General features: G+C 41.0%; 1 protein-coding gene across 1 annotated transcript in view; it reads right to left on the bottom strand.

Moving 5' to 3' along the window:
* The window catches only part of EXOC2 (exocyst complex component 2), a 163010-nt gene that overhangs the window by 27299 nt on the left and 116961 nt on the right, over positions 1 to 18750 (bottom strand). The window contains exon 23 of the mRNA XM_084796271.1: positions 15331 to 15472. Coding sequence (XP_084652397.1) covers positions 15331 to 15472 — 142 coding nt within the window. The remainder of the gene's footprint in view (positions 1 to 15330; positions 15473 to 18750) is intronic.

Genomic DNA, 18750 nt, shown 5'->3' with positions numbered 1-18750 from the left:
GAGGTCATGAACTTGAGAGGGAGCAGCAGGGACACAGGAGGAGTTGAAGGGACACAGGAGGAGTTGAAGGGACACAGGAGGAGTTGAAGGGACACAGGAGGAGTTGGAGGGACAGAGAGAGGGGAAGAAATGGTGCGAACACAACACACCTGCAGGAAATTTTCAAAAAAATTAAAAATAGAACCAAAAAAACCCTGTCTTACAAGAGACATACGAGTGATGCTGTTTTTCATCAAACCCCCAATAAATTCATAATGGTTGTATGTAAAGGAGAGGATCCTTGAAATACAGACTTTTTTCAATTCAACTCTCAGAATTATTTTAATTGCTCAAAATTAGTAGCTAGGAATTATAATCCATTTTACCCTCTACCTCTGGAGCAGAAAGAAAGAAAGAAATTTGAAAGCAACCAAATCCCTGAAAGGCAGGCTAAGAAATGTGGGTAGCAGAAGAGAATGAAGAAAAGCCCCATCCTCCTTGTCTCCTCAGCATCCCCTGCTGATCTGTCATCTTTCGAGCTCAGTAAGTTACCTACTGCCCAAGCACTCGGGCCTCTGTGGAAAAGCTGAAGGTGGCAGTGCACGCCTCCAATCCCAGCAGTGGGGGAGTAAAGATGGGGGGGGGGCTCCCTGAAGCTCATTGGCTAGTCTGCCTAGCAAGAACAATGGGCTTCGGGTTCTGTGAGAGATCCTGTGGCAGAACAATAGAGACAGAAAGGAATCCAGAAAAGGTATCTGACAACCCCAGCATGCACAGGTGCACATATCCACACTAAAGCACACGGAACTCACTTCCACCCCCAATGTGTAGCTCTGTGGTTGCAAAATTCCCATGTTACACAATACGTCTAAAGGCCACCAACAGCTTCAAAGCTGACTGCAGTCACTCACACCTCGGTGTGTTAACTGGGAAGAGACACCCTGCTCCTGGGGAGGGCAGAGCTAGCAACAATAATTCCTGTTACACAATCGTTTTCCATTAAAAATGCCCTTCCTCCATGCACGGATATACACACACAAGTGGCCTTGAGTACCTAAGCCAAGCACAAAATGACCTCTGGGTTTCTTTACAGATGACTTGTCTGTCCTCAGCTTCACTACTGCGACTCAGATCACTCAGATCCTAGGAAATGGGTTACACTATCAAGGCACCTTTGATCGTGACTTAGACCCAGGAAGTGGTCCAAATTTAACATTTGGAACCCATCTGGACTTTGGCTTTCTATTGTGATGTGCGCTATAAATCACAGCACTGATCCTTTTCCCAGTTCAACTTAATGACATGGATCTGCTTATGTCATGGAGGGCAGTGTTCCACCCATCCAAATCTCATGGTAACCCTCAAGTGTTATCCAGCCTCATTTTCAACCCCCAGTGAAGATGGCACTATAAGTCTAGTGGGTTTTCTACCCAGAGTCTAGAGAAGCCACATGCTTTACTTACTAGACTGGGATCTGACTACTAAGCAAGGCTATTGTTTTGAACAGGTGTCAGGGTAACATCATGACAACTCTTAGGCTAAACATATGAAACCGACAATCCAAATTTTAACATTTACTGTAAACTTTCAATGGTCTCAAACATGGAGCTTGTGCCCCTATGCAGACAGCTGGCCATCCAAGCAATCAGTTTACTCAACAGACAAAGGTGGCTCTTGGCAGACTGAGTGTGAGAACACCACAGGGCAGGTCCTCAAATGCCCTATGAACACTTAGAGACAGAACTGTTGAAGAGACACAGTAAGTTGAGGGCTAGCATAACTCTAGTGTAATGGGTCACACACAAGAACTAAACAGAAACATGGAGAAAAGCATGCCAAGCCAGGACTCTAGGGTACCTCTTCTTTTTGCCATACTGCTCACTGCTGGGCAACAGGCTGTAAAGTAAGAAAATTAATTTTGGAAAGAGCCTCTTAGATTTATAGCCAGACAAACAGAATAGGGTAGAGTGAGGGGGGGGAAACCCCTAACACTTTCCATAGTACTTCAGAAGCTTAAGTTCCACAAGTTCAATAAGATACAGAATTACAGAATAACATGCATACTTTTTCCAGTGCCTCGCTACCTGGAAGGGGCTGCTGCAGAGAGCAGGAACATCACCTCTACCTCTGGTCAGATAGGAATAGTGGTACTCTGCAAGCACTCACAGGTGCGAGCTTCAAACAGAGCCATGGTATCCTTGCAATGTAAGAGGCACTAAGTCCTAACACTGCTCAGCCAACTACAGAACAGATTTCTGGATGAGATTTACTGATGGAAACCAAGAAACCTGGGCAAGGTGAGATGGGTAGGACACCGTGCAGGGAGAGGAGGAGAACAGAGAGGAAGAGCTCATTTTTTCACATCTTCTTGCCTGTCAGTGGCAGGTCCCTCTGGGACAAAGATATTGAACTGAATGTGATGTGCATCACTACACCTGAACACAAGATGACAGCAGCAACAGCATTCATGTCCAGAAGTTCACTCCAGGGGTTGGCAGTAAACAAGTTCAGGGCTAGCATTAGTAAACAATAAAACCAACTACTATCATGAACTGAAATTTATCACATATCATAATGTGTCCATAAAACTTTATAGCTAGAACTATCTTGTTGATAGTCCTTGAAAAATGCTAGGAAACCAACTTGTTTGGAAATAGCTAAGCAAAGAAGGACGTTGTCCAGCCCTTTCCTATGAAGGAACCAAATAGCCAATAGGGAAAATATTTTTGTAATCCTTAATAAGAAATAGCTTCTCTGGGTGGAACTGAGGGCAGGGAAGCATTCCTGTCTCAGGTGGCTGTAACTCGGGAGTTAGGGTGCTGGACACTCCCCGTCACCCAGAACTTCAACTGAGTCGGCGGTTCTGCTCCTCGCTGTTGTCTCACCCACTGTAGACTGAAGTCTACAGCACCAGAGAGATCAGTTTTCAAGGAGTTTTTACTACAGAGAGAATGCTTAATGAAGAAAGCTTAAAGCTATAGCAGAAAGCAGAGCTACAGAAAGCAAGTGAGACTGCAGAGGTCCCAAGATAGGGTCCCCAGAAAGGAGATTAGCTCCCATGTGGAAAAGGACCTATGAGAGGGAAACACCCACTGGGAAGTTTTCCTGGGGGCACCTTATAGGGCTTAGGAGAGAAATCAGACAAAGACTAAGACGATTTCTATTGAGACTGGCTAGTTTCTCTGGGCTAATTACATGCCAAACCAATTAAGGCAGCCCTGCCCTTTGTAATTTCCCTGGCCAAACCAGTTTCTGAGCTGCTCACTCAGTCAGGGGGAAAGGCTTCCCACCCTCTGCTCCATTCTGTCCGTCTCTGACTTGCTTTACTAGCTGCTATCCTTGACTGCCTGTTAGTCATTAGGCCAGGCTTGCACTGCAATGCTCAACCTTACACGTGCTGCTGGTCTCAGACAAAATCGGGTCTGTTGTGTTGCCCTTGTTCTCACATTTATATCTTTTGATCAGCTTGTAGTTTATCACAGATCTTTTTTCTTTATTGTCAATGGGTAGTTAACACTTATCACAGTTACAAGATGTAGCTGTAGTTTTTCTTGGCTACCTCATGTTTACCTCCTTGTCTACGGAGCAGTCTTCCTTGAATAGGTGGGAAATGTTCTAAGCCATTCTTACTTACAGCACCTTGTTTATGTTGCTTGCGGGGTGCGGGTGCTTTGTGGGAGCCAGCCCGCACGACCTACCTGCCTTCCTCTCGCCTCGCAGCTTGGCTATCTTATACTCAGATGGAAGCCCTCCTTGTTTACCATCCTCAGGGTTCCTGGCCCAGATAACCTGCACATTCCTTTTCATCTTAATGTCTGTTCGCACTGTAGCAGCTGGGATGTAGCTGTGTGGTGGACAACTTGCCCCACATGCAGAAGGTGCAGGCCCCGGGGTTGGCATTCGGCAGAAGGAAGGCAGGGAAAAGGAGGGAGAGAGACACTTCACATTGTGAGTTATATCTTATTAAGCATTAACAATGAGATTAAAGAGACAAAGGACAAACAGAGCAGTGGATGAGGCAGCTCAGTGGGGAAAGGAAAGGGACTTGCTGATGACCTACATTCAAGCCACAGAACCCAAGTAGAAAAGTCAGATGAGGTGCTACTCATGCGTAATCCTAACACTTACAGTGAGATGGGAGGCGAGGACAGGAGGAAGCAACTGGGCCAGCCAGCCTGGAGTATGCAGTGTGACAGAAACTCCTGAGACCCTGCCTTAAAAAACCAAGTTGGAAGAAAGTCTGCTGACTTCCACATGTGTGTCAGGGTATGTGCACTCTCCACTCAGATGGACACAGACTAAAACACGAAGAAAGAGATAGATCTTGGCACAAGTAAGTGGTGATAAATCATTAGATGCAAGTTCACTATGAACCATTAAAAGGATGGTCCAAATAACACTTGAATTCAACTTTCAATTCTAACATCACAAACAGGAAGAATAACAACCATGAGTACCATGGAGCATCTGTTCTAAGTAAACTTACATGGAAACAGAGTGTAACCTAACACCTAACACCTTTTTATTGACTCATGGGAAATGCACCGGACAGATAACAGCATAGGGAAACAATCCTAAAACCCAGGACTTCAGAAAATCCACACAACAAAGAACCTAATTTATTCAACAAGTAAACTGAAAAGGGAGACCCTACAGAGTTAAAAAAAACACTAATCAATCAACAAAGAAAAAAACAAGGGCTAAATCAACCAAAGCAGTACAGAGACCTGAGGACCCTAAGCAAAATTTCTGGGCAATAAGCATCTGGGAGTTTGAACAGTGACAGGATTTTTGGTGAAATTAAGGAATTATTATTACTGTCTTCCAAGTCTTATAATGGTATTATGATTGGTTATGTTTCTGTAGGAAAAAGTAGCCATGTGATCTGCATACAGATGACACGCTCTAATGTCTGGGATTTACTTCAAAATAATAGGTCTAAGAAGCAGAAGGAGTTCAGGAGTGTAGACGGAACACATAGGGACAAAACTTCTATTCTGATAAGTGTTTGAAATTTTCTATAATAAAACTTAAAAAATAAGTTACGTTTGCACAATAGGCTATTAGTTTATCCTGATGCCAAGCAGCATAGTTTACAGCTATCAATTTAATACATAATAAATACTTTAGCAGATAAGACATGCAAAAAAGAAATATGCAAGCCACAGTCCATCTCAAGGTTAATCAATTTCACATTGAAGATGAGTAAAGCCAAAATTAAGCTTTATTGAAAAATGCTTGGCAGACAAAGAAATTATAACCAAATGTCCAAAGCACTGTACCAATGGTTTTATGGCATTGACTATATTATATTAAACTGTTTGTAAAAAGGAGACAAGGTCTGAAAAACAAAGCAAGCTTACATAATGAAACTGTGACTTAGAAAGACGGATGAACAACGAGGCTTATCCTCCTTCAGAAAATGGAAAACTGCTTTTCTGCTTATGAGCAGATTAAATATAGGACCATTAGGATGTCCTCATAAAACTTCTCAAGTGAAATAAAGAATATTCCTAGGGGTTGTGAAAACTTTTCCTTCATAGGTCAGAGCAGAAAAGGATGAAGGACCAGGGCATTCAGGGACGAGGTCCACTTAGCTGGCGTGTTTTCATCTAAAGCAGCACTGATACTGAGCTGAGCTGCTCACAGTAGGAGTCCAGGAGCCAAGGAGGACTGCACGCAGCACAAGCGCACATTCCACATCCAGAGAAGAAACAGTTTTGAGAAGTGCCCAGGCATATGGCATATGATCTGTGCGGCTCAAGGAATTGTGAGAAAGGCTCTAGACAAGTGGCGCTTCCTTTAAGGGACCCTTAGTGCAAAGTGCATTGTAAATACTCTGATCCTTTTACTTGGCTGTCCATTATCTTTGCAACTGAACTGTTATGTTATTTAATTAACAAAGTTCCTTCTTTGACATTCACTAAGAATAGATGATTTAATCTGGAATTCTGTTGAAAATATCTATTCATCTAAAAACTAAACTGTAAACTGTATTTTAACTGCTGTTATTTTCATAGTGTACATTGCTTGAAGAACCTTTGTCAGGGTGTCTCTCATGAATCAACCTACTACTTGCTGTAAGAGTCTGTCAGAGAATGCATGCTGAGGTAGATCCTATGGAGGGTAGGCACAGCACAGAATAAAACAAGCTCGGGCAGGGGAAAGAGCCCGGGGAACACCAGGAGAGAAGTCCTGGACCAGGTTCAAGCTGCACTCTGTGTCCATCTAGAGGCCTCAGCAGGAGCTGGCAAGGTGGTGGCAAGTGCAGTGGAGGGAGCACTGTGTGCAGGGGTCTCAGGGAGACAATGCCATGCACTGGGAATGGCAATAACTGCACAGCTAGGTGCTGGTTACAAGAATAGCTTATATTAAGCGATGAGGCTAAAGAGGGCCACTGCGTCAGCTCATGACCAGTGCTAAAACTCTGTATGTCCCTGAGACAAATAGGCCTCTCTGGAAACCTTAAAGCATCTCAGGCTACTGCCAAAGCTATTGGTTGTTCTCCATAACCTGAGAGTAAAATCCTATTGCTGACAATAACACTTCTACATCTCACTGAACACAGAGAAGTCAAGCTGGTGTCTGACTAGAGCCTTCACTCCTACTGACCAGTGTTCGTGGTATTGGAAAGGACTCTGCATGCTACCAGATGGAAAAGGTAAACACCAACCCAACTACAGAGCCTTCAGTCTACATTGGTGATTTGCTGATATAACAATGGCACAAGCATGGGAGCAACCAACCACTCTATGATTTAAGGCCCACTCCATGAGATGGGATCCACGCCTGACACTGCTCAAGTAACCAAGAACCGAATACTGGAAAGACAATGGGCACAGGGAAACAAAACAAATACTATTTTTCTGCTAAAGGAACAAAGCAATAAGGTAACTCCTAAGGACATTCTGCTCTATCCATAGGTCAGTGCCTTGCTCAGCCATCATCAGAAAAGCTTCCTCTCGCAGGGGATGGCAATACAGAGACCTACAACTGTACAACGTGCAGAGACTAAGAGTTTTTGGAACACTCAGTCCTAAATGGGATGTTGTAATCAAACCTCTCCCCTCAGGGCTCAGGGAGCTATGTGGAAGAGGAGATGGAAAGATTATTGGAACCAGAGGGGATGAGTGATTCCAAGGAAACAGTGTCTTCCAGACACAACAAGACTGATGCACATATGAATTCACAGACTGTAGCAGCATGCACAGGACCTGGACAGGTTCAACCAGACTGCGTCCCTGTGCTAAGGCGGGGAAGTGGACATGGGCTCCCACCCTTACCCAGTAAGTTATCTCCAATTAACATCAGCTTGCAAAGGAGAAAACTGGTTTCTCCAGTGGAGTCTCAAAGGGTGAGAGGCCCGGGAATGGGTATAGTGAGTTTGAGGGTAGCCTCTCCACAGGCTAGTGGGAGCGAGGGAGGGAGGGAGGGAGGGAGGAAGGGAGGGAGGGAGGGAGGGAGGGAGGGACAGAGGGGCATACATGAGGGGCAACCGACTGCTGGAATCCATTGCCTAAAAATCCAGGAGGTATTTAGGAAGAAAACCTTCAAAGTTCAATTATAGTTTACAAGTGATTTTTACAAGTAATTTTTTTTGAAGTGTTAGCAGAAGTATTTCACTTGTATAGGAATTAATATGGAAACAGTTAGCTGGAATAAATGCTTTGTTAATGGGGTGGCACAATTTTATTTGCCCACATTAATCATACCTTTCTCTTTTTTGTATACCCAGAGATATTAGTCATATACTCATTATGTTTATTGCTTGCAATTAATACAACAATACAGTGTATAGACAATTACAAATAATATTAACTTACACAAACACAATTTGGAAAAGTCAATGGATGAGTGCCTTATAAAGGATCATGAGTAAGTTAGTCTCTTGTCCCACATCCTTCCCTGTGCACGAATACAGGCTTTGTCCTCTCTGAAGGATACAGCCATAGTACCACTGAATTCACGAGACCTTGATCTTAGACTCTCATCCTTATTCTTTATAAACTATCTGGTTGGAGGCATTTTCTTACAGCAGCACAGAGGAATGAGAGCACAGAGGAAAAGGCAGAGAGCCACAAACATTTACATTAATGACTAGTAGTTAGGGAGCAATAGTTAGGTTGTCTTTGGTGGTCAAGTTTTTTTTTGTTGTTGTTTTTTGTTTTTGTTTTGTTTTGTCTTATCAACTGAAAAAGCAAACTTTTCCTTATCTTCATCCTTCTAGCATCTTTTTTTTTCTAGAAATGCTAAGTGGGCTTGTGTTCCAAATGACTCATGTTATAAGACGTACTACATGACAGCTGAACTGCATTACGTCTCTCACACAGTGAAATACACCAGACAGACCCCAAAGGTAGAGATATGAAGATAAAGCTGAAGCTGCTCTGAGGAAAGCAAACATACACATGGAAGAACTACGCACTTACTACGTCACATGAGTAGTGCACATATGTTCTGTGTGAGATGTATGAATCACCCTGGCAGCAGACATCTAATAACTAATGGCTTGGTCATGACTCGGGGCACCATGGACTGTGTCTGACCCAGCACGAGGAGTTGGAATCACGCTGCTCTGGACCACAGACATGACCTACTCAAGACTGTCACTGAGGTGTGATTCCAGAGCTGCGCTACACATTTCATGTCATGACACCCGTCAATCTCTCTATGCATGTCAGAAATCTACACACCACTACTAATACAAAGCACTTGAATTAAAAATAAATTATGTACTTTACTTGAATAAAAGTGGTTAAGTTTAAATTCATTTATTAAATACTTTAAAGAATTTTAATAAATTTAAGCTTATATGCATTATAGATTAAAAATAGATAAAAATAGTATTTAAGAGAAAAATTAAAGAAAGTTTTTCTCAATACGCTTCAAAGACCTTGCATGTGTATGTGACAATGAGAGACCATTGTCAATTTTGCTGAAATTCATAAAATGTAATACTCAAGAAGCTCCTCTTAATCACAGACAATAGAACACTTGAAATCATTTGGGATTGTCATGTGACGCAGAACTAGCAAGAATAATCTCAGTGACAAACATACCAATAATAAGAAGTATCTGTCAGTTTAAAAACATAACTGCGGTTTTAACAGAAATTTCTTCTTAAATCATGAATTAAAAATCGATGCATACAGTATCGGAAACACAATTTACTGCTAACTCCTGTAGTTAAGTTAGTAGTCAGTTACCTATGTAGTCTGGACAATTCAGTCTCTGGAGATGAAAACTCTAAAAATACTATTAAAGTTGTTGATCCAAATATATTAGAATGGTTATGTCAATTTTGACCCATCACTTGACAAGAGGGCTGCGCTTTAAACAAGCTAATACTCGCTAAATGACTATACAAGGCTGAGGGGTCAGATGTAACCAAGTCAAAACTACCCAAAGAACAGAACTGAATAAGGTTGACAAGTGAAATAAATGCAGACCTTCCTAGTGTATTTGCAATGTGAGAAATGCAAATTGTTGTCAGTGCTATTTGTTTATGAAAGGAATCTTACAATTAAGATTAAACTAGGTAAAAAGGCTCCATGCCACAGAGCCAGCAAACCTTGATGCTGAAAAGTTTGAGGCTGCTATTACTACTACTACTAATTACCACCACCATCATCACCACCACCACCACCACCACCACCACCACCACTACAACTACTACTACTACTACTAAGTTTTTCGAGACAAGGTTTCTCTGTGTACCCAAATCCTGGACTCGATTTATAGACCAGGCTGGCCTCAAACTAACAGAGATCCACCTGCCTCTGCCTCCGTGAGTGCTGGGATTAAAGGCGTGTGCCACCGTACCCAGCTTCAAAGCTAATATTATTAAGATAAATCTTATGACTGGGTATTTAACACTCTAACCCTAACCCAGAAGTGTCATGAAGACTTTGGTTACCTGCACTATAAACATTAGAGGCTGTGGGACTGTACAGTCCTGCTATCTAAAGGACTGGACAGGCCCTGCCCCAGCACTGCCATTCCCACACCCCTTTCCCTCTGATTAATTACCTCAAGTGTTGCCACAGGGTTCATACCACATGGAAATGGCCAGCTGACACTGCCGCTAAAATTACTGCATGTAGCCCTAGAAACACAACCTACTGTTAACACCTGTAATTAGTAATTAGTTTCCTATGTGATTTGTACAATCACTTCCTGGAGATGAAAACTCTAAAAATACCATTAAGATTGTTGGTCAAAATGTTTTTGAATGGTTATGTCAATTTTTATCCATAGCAAACTGGTCCTCAATTACCCAATAAATCAATGGGCAATGAATAGAAATTCTCAAAAGAAGTCAAATATCCAGCAAATATATGAAAGCATATTCAATATATTGTTATTAGGGAAATGCAAATAAACGAGGTATTGAGATTTCATTTCACCACAGCCAAGAAAATGACATTTTCAAGAAATAACATTAACAGATGTTAGAGAGGATTGGGAAGAGAGTTAAATTAGCTTGGGCATATAGAAATCAGCACAGAGGGTCCTTAAAAACTACAAGTTCTACATAGCCACATTTATTGTGGAACTGTTTTTATACAATTCAAGTTACAGGATCAGCCTATGCGACTATAAGAGAGATAAAGTCAAGTTTTTGTTGAAAATGCTTTCTTTTTCAGTGTGTATTACTGGCTTCTTTATCAAAACCCAGGTGCTCACAGGCATATAGATTTATGTCTGGATCTTCAATTTGATTCTACTGACCAATGTGTCTGGTTTTGGGCCAATGAGTTTTATTACTATTGTTCTGTACTACTTGAGATCAGTGATAGTGATCCTTCCGGGAGTTCTTTTATTGTTCAGGACTGTTTTAGTTATTCTGAGGTGTTTGCTGTTTTTTTTGTTTTTGTTTTTGTTTTTTTTTTCTCATATCAAGTTGAGTATTGTCCTTTCAAAGTCTTAGATTGTATTGGAATTTTGACGGGAAATGTAATGAATCTGAAAATTGCTTTTGATAAGATGGCCCTTTTTAAAAAATACTATATTAATCCTACAGATCCAAGAGCATGGGAGATCTTCCCATTGTCTGACATCTTTTTCAATTTTTTTTTAAATTTAAAGACTTGAAGATTTTGTCATACAAGTCTTTCACTTGTATGGTTAGTTACCCCAAGATATTTTATATTATTTGTGGCTACTATGAAGGGTATTGTTTCCTTGATTTCTTTTCAGTCTATTAGTCATTTGTAAATAGGGAGAATTCTAGTTTGTTTGTTTTTAATTAATCTTGTATCCTGTCACTTCCCTGAAAGTACTTATCAGTTGTTGGAGCTCCCTGGTAGAATTTTTAGGGTGACTTATGTATATTATTTTTTAATATTTTATAATTTATTCATATTACATCTCAATTGTTAGCCCATCCCTTGTATCCTCCCATTCTTCCCTCCCTCCCGCTTCCCCCCCTACTCTCCTCCCCTATGTCTGTGGCTGAGGGGGACCTCCTCTCCTTGTATATGCTCATAGGGTATCAAGTCTCTTCTTGGTGACCTGTTATCCTTCCTATCAGTGCCACCAGGCCTCCCCATCAAGGAGACGTGGTCAAAAATGGGGCACCAGAGTTTGTATGAAAGTCAGACCTCACTCTCCACTCAACAGTGGAGAATGTCCTGTCCATTGGCTAGGTCTGGGTAGGGGTTCGAAGTTTACTGCCTATATTTTCCTTGCTGGTGCCATAGTTTGAGTGACGTATATTATTATATAATGGTAGTTTGACTTCTTTTTTCCTTTCCAATTTGTATCCCTTTGATCTTCTTCAAATGTCTTACTGCTAAAGCTAAAACTCCAAGTACTATATTGAATAGATAGAGAGAGAGTGGACTACCTTGTCTTGTTCCTGATTTTAGTGGAACTGCTTTGGGTTTTTCTTCATTAATTGATGCTAGCTATCAGCTTCCTATATGCTGCCTTTATTACGTTTAGGTATGCCTCTTGCATCTCTAATCTCTCCAGGGCTTTTATCATGAAGGATACTGTGTTTTTGTCAAAGGCCTTTTCTGCATCTATTGAGATGATTATGTTTTTGTTCTTTCAGTTTGTTTATCTATTGATTTTCATATGTTGAGTCATCCTTGCATCTCTGGGATACAGCCTACTTGATCACTGCAGATGATTTTTTGTGTGTGTTCCTATATTCAGTTTGCAAGTATTTTATTGAGTATTTTTGCATCTATGTTCATAAGAGTTATTGGTCTGTAATTCTCTTTCTTTGTTGAGTCTTTATGTGGCTTGGGTATCGGGGTAACTGTGGCCTCATATAATAAATTGGGCAATGTTCCTTCTGTTTCTATTTTGTGAAATAATTTGAGAAGTACTGGCATTAACTCTTCTTTGAAAGTCTGGTAGAACTCTGTGCCAACATCATCTGGCCTTGGGCGTTTTGTTTTTTGTTTTGGTTGGGAGACTTTTAATGACTGTTCCTACTTTACTAGGGGTTATAGGTCTATCTAAATTGTTTAAGTGGTACCTAGGGAGAAAATAATCCATTTTCTTCAGATTTTCAAATCTGGTAGTGTATAGGTTTTTAAAGTATGTCTTTATGATTTCTCTGAATTTCCTTGTTATCTGTTATGCCCCCTTTTCATTTTCAATTTTATTAATTTGGATATTTTATCTTTTAGTTAGCTTCCATAAGGGTTTGTCTATTTTGATTTTCTCCAAGAACCAACTCTCTTTGATTCTTTGTACTGTTCTCTTTGTTTCTATTTTATTGATTTCAGCCCTCAGTTTGATTACTTCTTGCTGTCTATAGCCCTCAATTTGATTATTTCCTGCCATTTACTGCTCTCGGATGTGTTTGTTTCTTTTTGTTCTAGAGCTTTCAAGTGTGGTGTTAAGACATCTCTCCTATTTCATTTATGTAAGGCACTTAGTGTTAACACCACTTTCATTATATCACATATGTTTAGATATGCTGAGTGTACTTATTTTCATTAAATTTTAGAAAGTTTTTATTTTCTTTCTTTCTTGACTCATTTTTCATTCAGTAGAAAGTTGTTCAGCTTCCATGACTTTGCAAGCTTTCTGTTGCTGATATCTGGTTTTAGTCTGATGAAGGGTTCAGAGAGTCATTTCAGTTTCCTTGTATCTGTTGAGACTTGCTTCGTGTCTGAGTATGTGGTCAGTTTTGGAGAAAGTTCATGAGGTGCTAAGAAGAAGCTATACTCTTTTCTGTTTAAGTGAAGTGTTCTGTATACATCTGTTAGGTCCATTTTTTCATCCAAGTGGATCAAAGACCTCAACATAAAACCAGATATACTAAACCTGATAGAAGAAAAACTGTGGATGGCCTTGGTTGAATTGGCACAGGAGACAACTTTCTGCAACACAACACTGATAACTCAGGCACTGAGATGAACAATTAATAAATGGGACCTCATGAAACTGAAAAGCTTCTATAAGGCAAAGGACACCATTACTAGGACAAAGCAGCAGCCTACAGAATGGGAAAAGATTTTATTTTACCAACTCTATATTCAATAGAGGTCTGATATCTAAAATACAGAAAGAAACCAAGAAACTATACATAAAAAACTCGATAAACTAAAAAATATGGCATACAGATCTAAACAGAAAATTCTCAATAGAGGAATCTCAAATGACCTAGAAATACTTAAAGAAATTTTCAATATCCTTAGCCACCAGGGCTATGCAAATCAAAATGACTCTGAGATTCCATCTTACACCTATCAGAATGGTTAAGATCAATAACACAAATGACAGCTTATGCTGGCAAAGATGCAGAGCAAGGGGAACAGCCCTCCTTTGCTGGTGGGAATGCAAACATATACTACCACTATGGAAATCAATATAGAGGTTCCTCAGAAAATTAGGAGTCAATCTACCTCAAGACCCAGCTATTCCACTCCTGGGCATATATGTACCCAAGGACATCCATCCTACCACAGGGACGTATGCTCAACTATGCTCACTGAGGCTTTATTTATAATAGCCTGAAACTGGAAACAACCTAGATGACCTTCAACTGAAAAAAGAATAAAGAAAATGGGGTACAATTACACAATGAAGTATTACTCAGCTATTAAAAAAATGACATCATGAAATTTGCAGGCAAATGAATGGAACTAGAAAACATCATCCTGAGTGAGGTAATCCAGACCAGAAAGACAAACATAGCATGTACTCAGTTATAAGTGTATGTTAAATGTAAAGGATAATCATGCTACAATCCAGAGAGGCTAAATATTAAGGAACACTTAAGAAGCAATGCAAGGATCTCCCTGGGAAGAGGAAACCGTATAGATTTTGTGGTAGACTCAGGGTGGGAAGGCAGGGAGAGGATGGGAACAGGAGAGATGAGGTTGGGGCAGATGGACAGAGAGAATACAGGGAGAGATGACTGCAATTGAGGGCGGGGACATCTAGGGGGTACTAAGATAACTCCATGGAATCTGAGTGTGACCCTAGCAAAGACTCCTAGCAATAGAGGACAAGGTACCTTTACCAACTGCCTCCTCAACCAGGCTAGGTCTCAACTGGACATCAACCCAGCCACAAAACCTTCAACCTACGAGTTGGTGCTGCCTGCAGAATACCTTTAGAGCCTAGCAGAATCGTCATTAGAAAGACCAGTGAGTTTTCATCCAGCCCTTGATGGGAGCAGATGCAGAGCCCCCTAGCCAAACATTAGGTGGAATTCAGAATCCAGCAGAGGAAGAGGAGGAAGAACTGGAGGAACCAGAGGGATCAAGAACATCATAAGAACCCAGCCCACAGAATCAAGTGACCAGGACTCATGGGGGCTAGCAGTGATCAGGGAGCCTATATGGGTCTGATCTAGGTCCTCTGCATATACGTTACAATTAGGTAGCGTGGTGTTCTTGTGGGAGAGTGGGAGCAGCAACTGTCTCTGACTCTTTTGTCCACTTTTGGGACCCTTTTCCCCCCACTGTGTTGCCTCGTCCAGCCTTGATATGAGGGTATGTGCCTAGTCTTACTGTAGCTTGTCATTCCCTGTCTGGTTGATGTCGTTGTGAGGCCTGCTCCTTTCTGAGGAAAGGCAGGGGACAGGGTGTGGATCTGTGGGAAAGGGAAGGTGAGGGGAAAAGACTGGGGGAGGAAAGGGTGGGAAACTACAATCAGGATGCAATAATATATAAGAGAGGAATACATTTCTAAAAAGGAAGAATTTTTAAAAAACGATTTGAAACAGTAAGTAAAAATAATAAATGGTCTTGTCTTTGGTAAGAACAGGAAACAATGAATATAAAGAAGAACAGTTTAACTACATCTTGGTTGACAGAAGCCTTTCTACACCTATTACCCTAGCTAGCATTCGGAGAGGCCAAGAATGCTTTCTAGACTTACCTGTTGGAGGCAGACAGTCTTTCCAGTCAAAATAGCCAGCATATATCCCAGGTTCCAAGGATCCAACAATAGGATCTGCTTTTAGCTCAATGTAGTTTTCAAAGAGTCGTTGGTCTAGTTCTTTCAGTGATGTCATGCTAACCTATAAGACAAAGAATATAAATATGCCAATTTAAGAATGAAGGGAAAATAAAATAGTACAAGTAAATATCCGAAATATTTTTAAAAGAATTTTTCTGTAAAGTTCAGGTTTCCATCTTATCTTACACGTTAAGAAATAATTCCCACCTATGGACTACCGGTTGTCTTACAGAATACTTTAAACTTTAATTCTGGTCGGCAGACCAAACTGACAGTATAAATACTGAACAGCCAGTGACCTTCAATACAAAGGACATCGACTGCAGTGTTCCACATCAGTGACATCCTTTGAAGGCGTCCTGTCCTAACAACCTGTCTGTGGCTGCCCAGGCTTCCTCCAATCACATGTCTGCATGACTGAGATGTGTCTTAGTGCCGAGCAGTCTGAGTTGTCCTACAGTCACTCCATGGAGACACCAGGTCTTATTCCCTCAGGGTTCAAACAACAGACCAAAGATGCTACGAGAGACAGTCCTGGTGTGAGTACTACAGGCACACATTTAGGTATAGTTTAGCAAAGGACAACAGTGGCTGCTACTGGCAGTACGGACAAAACAGACAGAGAGGCTGGCATCAGTGGTTTAGTTTTTTTTTTTTTTGCTGGGGCAGGGGGAGGTTGTACGGGTGGGGGGTGGATAGGAAGGAACATGGAGATGTAGTAAGAATTTTGTAGTTTTGGTTTCTTTTAAAAACAGAAATGCAAACAAACAAACAAACAAACACCCACAGAAATGTTTTCCATAATGGGAATGTGCTTTTGTTTTAATCTTAGGTGTGAGGGTAAGAAGCTGTTTCATAACAGGTGACTATGATTTGCCTCATGCTCTAGCAGGGACATGGGTTTGCCAGCTACAGATAGTGTCTGTAAGTGTGTGACATTTGGAAGTCTGGAAACTTTTCGGAGGATATATATATACGATAGGGCCCTAAGAGGCAGAGTAGCTGCTGTTACTGATGTTGACTGGTTGGTGGTTGGATGCAGTTGGTTGCATTTGTTAAGAGGCCATGTGCAAAGAAACAAGAAGAAGAAAAAAAATATCCTGACCTCGAAGACCAAATTTGCCCTGAGGAACTAAACACCCCTACTCATCAGGAAGTAGTCTACCGATAATCATTGCCCCCCCCTTCCCCTCTATCCTTTTCTCTCTTACCTGGTATTAGGGGGTTAATAAGGGTGGAGAAAGGTGAAAGAGAGATAAAAGAACTCACAAAGTAGCCAAAGCATCAGCTACACAGAAATGAGTTGGATTGGAGTGCATGATGTGAACTTCACAAAGAATCAATAAGTTAAAAAAAAAAATCTTGACAAAATTTAGTTAATATACTCTCATATGAAGAAACGAGGAAGATAAAACAAGCATAGACACAGAAAACACAGCAGGAAGGAAACAAAGCTGCATTCATTCCCATCAACAAATTCAAATGGCCTCGGTATCTAAGAAGTATACTCAATTAAGCTAAAAATAATGAATTACATATTACATGTAGTACGAAGAGCTCAAGCAATAAGAAGTACTTTAAATTGGTTGCTAGATATAACAGATTTTCCTGGATTTGTGATGAAAAGAAACTGTCCCCTCACCCTTCTGAGTGGAGTTTCTGAACTTAGGAGCTTAAATAAGAGCTCAGCAATGCATTTACTACCAGACTTGATCAGTGCCCATACTCTCACGTCAGGAAGAATCAGCAATTATGTACATGCTAAATCAATTGTAGAGCTGGTTGTTTCCTTATGACTGATGCAGGTATCAGCTGCTATATGCCAGAAAACAAAAACAACTGACCAAACAAACAAAATGTCCTCAGAATTACATCATTACAGCTGCCACAATAAAATAAAACTAAGGCTTATCAACCATACAGCTCTGATGTCCCCGCCAATGCTCCTGAGGAACCTGGTCTCTGTTATACCTGGCCTCCGTCCTCAGAACAAAGCTCTGTGTCTCTTGCTCTCTAAATGCTTCCAAGCTATCTCTTCTACAACACAGGCAGTAAAAATGCAAAAGAACTCACTTCCCAAAGGAAAAGGCATGCAAAGTAAAACACACAAATGGATATATAAAAATTTAAAACCATGCTGGGACATCATGGTCTAAACATAATGTAATCATCTCCCCCAAAACAGCATGGCTATTTTGGGGTCCCATAAGAAGTCAGTGACAGGAACTGTGGGGTAGTGAAGTGATATTGATGTGTATGGGGGTGGTGATTAGGAAAAGGTCTAGGTTAACTGTAGGGGGTGACTGGACAAGTCAGAAGTAATCACCTCTTATTAACAATAAACATTTTACAGATGATATTTGTTTTTATTTCTCCTTTTCAAAAATATAGTTGTCATTACAATAAATATTTGCAAGTGTGTGGACAGAGGGCTATACTGTGGGATACACTGTGATAGACTACAGATTCCATAACGAGATACTGTACACTTTATTTTTGTTTGTGTGTGTATTTTCATTTTGGGAGGAAGGGTACAAGAGCAAAAGGTAGATAGGCAGGGATGAGTAGGTGAGTGGGACTGGGGTGCATGTGAAACTCCCAAAGAATCAATAACAAGTTTAGATAGATAGATAGATAGATAGATAGATAGATAGAGAACAAGAAAACGGATGAGTAGGTGGAACTTTCTAGGCACACAGCACTTGCTACGTGTGACCCAGGAGGTACAGAGGCCTGTGTGTCCCGCAGGGGCTCACTAGAAGGTGGAGCCTTACTGGGTAAGAGCACTTGTATATTCTTATCTAATGAATCACCACTCAGTGCCTCTCAAGGTTAAAATGACATCCATTATATTAGCTTCAAGCCTACTTTTCCTTTCCCTGGGGCATTCATGAGACTGGCTCCACTCTTGATCTTGGGCTATGGTGTGAGGCTGGAAGCAATCAAGACTTGGAATCAACAGACTCATTTTCAAGTCCACACTACTTTTAAGCAAAGTCTATACACTCTACACCTCAGCCCCTATGAAAATCACGGGACTAAAATATCATCCTCATTTATTTCTCAAGAGATTCTACCTTAAATAATATTATATACGTGGGGCTGGGGAGATAGCTAGGTAGGTCAGAACTCCCTGCACAAGCATGAGGACCTAAGCCCGAATCCTGACTATGGTGGTGTGTACATGTAATCCAGGATTTGATGGCCGACGAGTCTTGCCAAATAGGCGAGGGCTAGGTTCAGTGAGAGCCTGCCTCAAAAAATAAGAGAGAAAATTGATGTAGACACCTGATGATGTTAGCCTCTGGCCTACATAGAACCACCCCTGCAAACACACAC

Source organism: Acomys minous (assembly GCF_964271855.1).
Source record: "Acomys minous genome assembly, chromosome: 9".
Lineage (NCBI taxonomy): Eukaryota > Metazoa > Chordata > Mammalia > Rodentia > Muridae > Acomys > Acomys minous.
The sequence above is the reverse complement of the archived record's forward strand: the minus strand, read 5'-3'. Positions and strand labels throughout refer to the sequence as shown.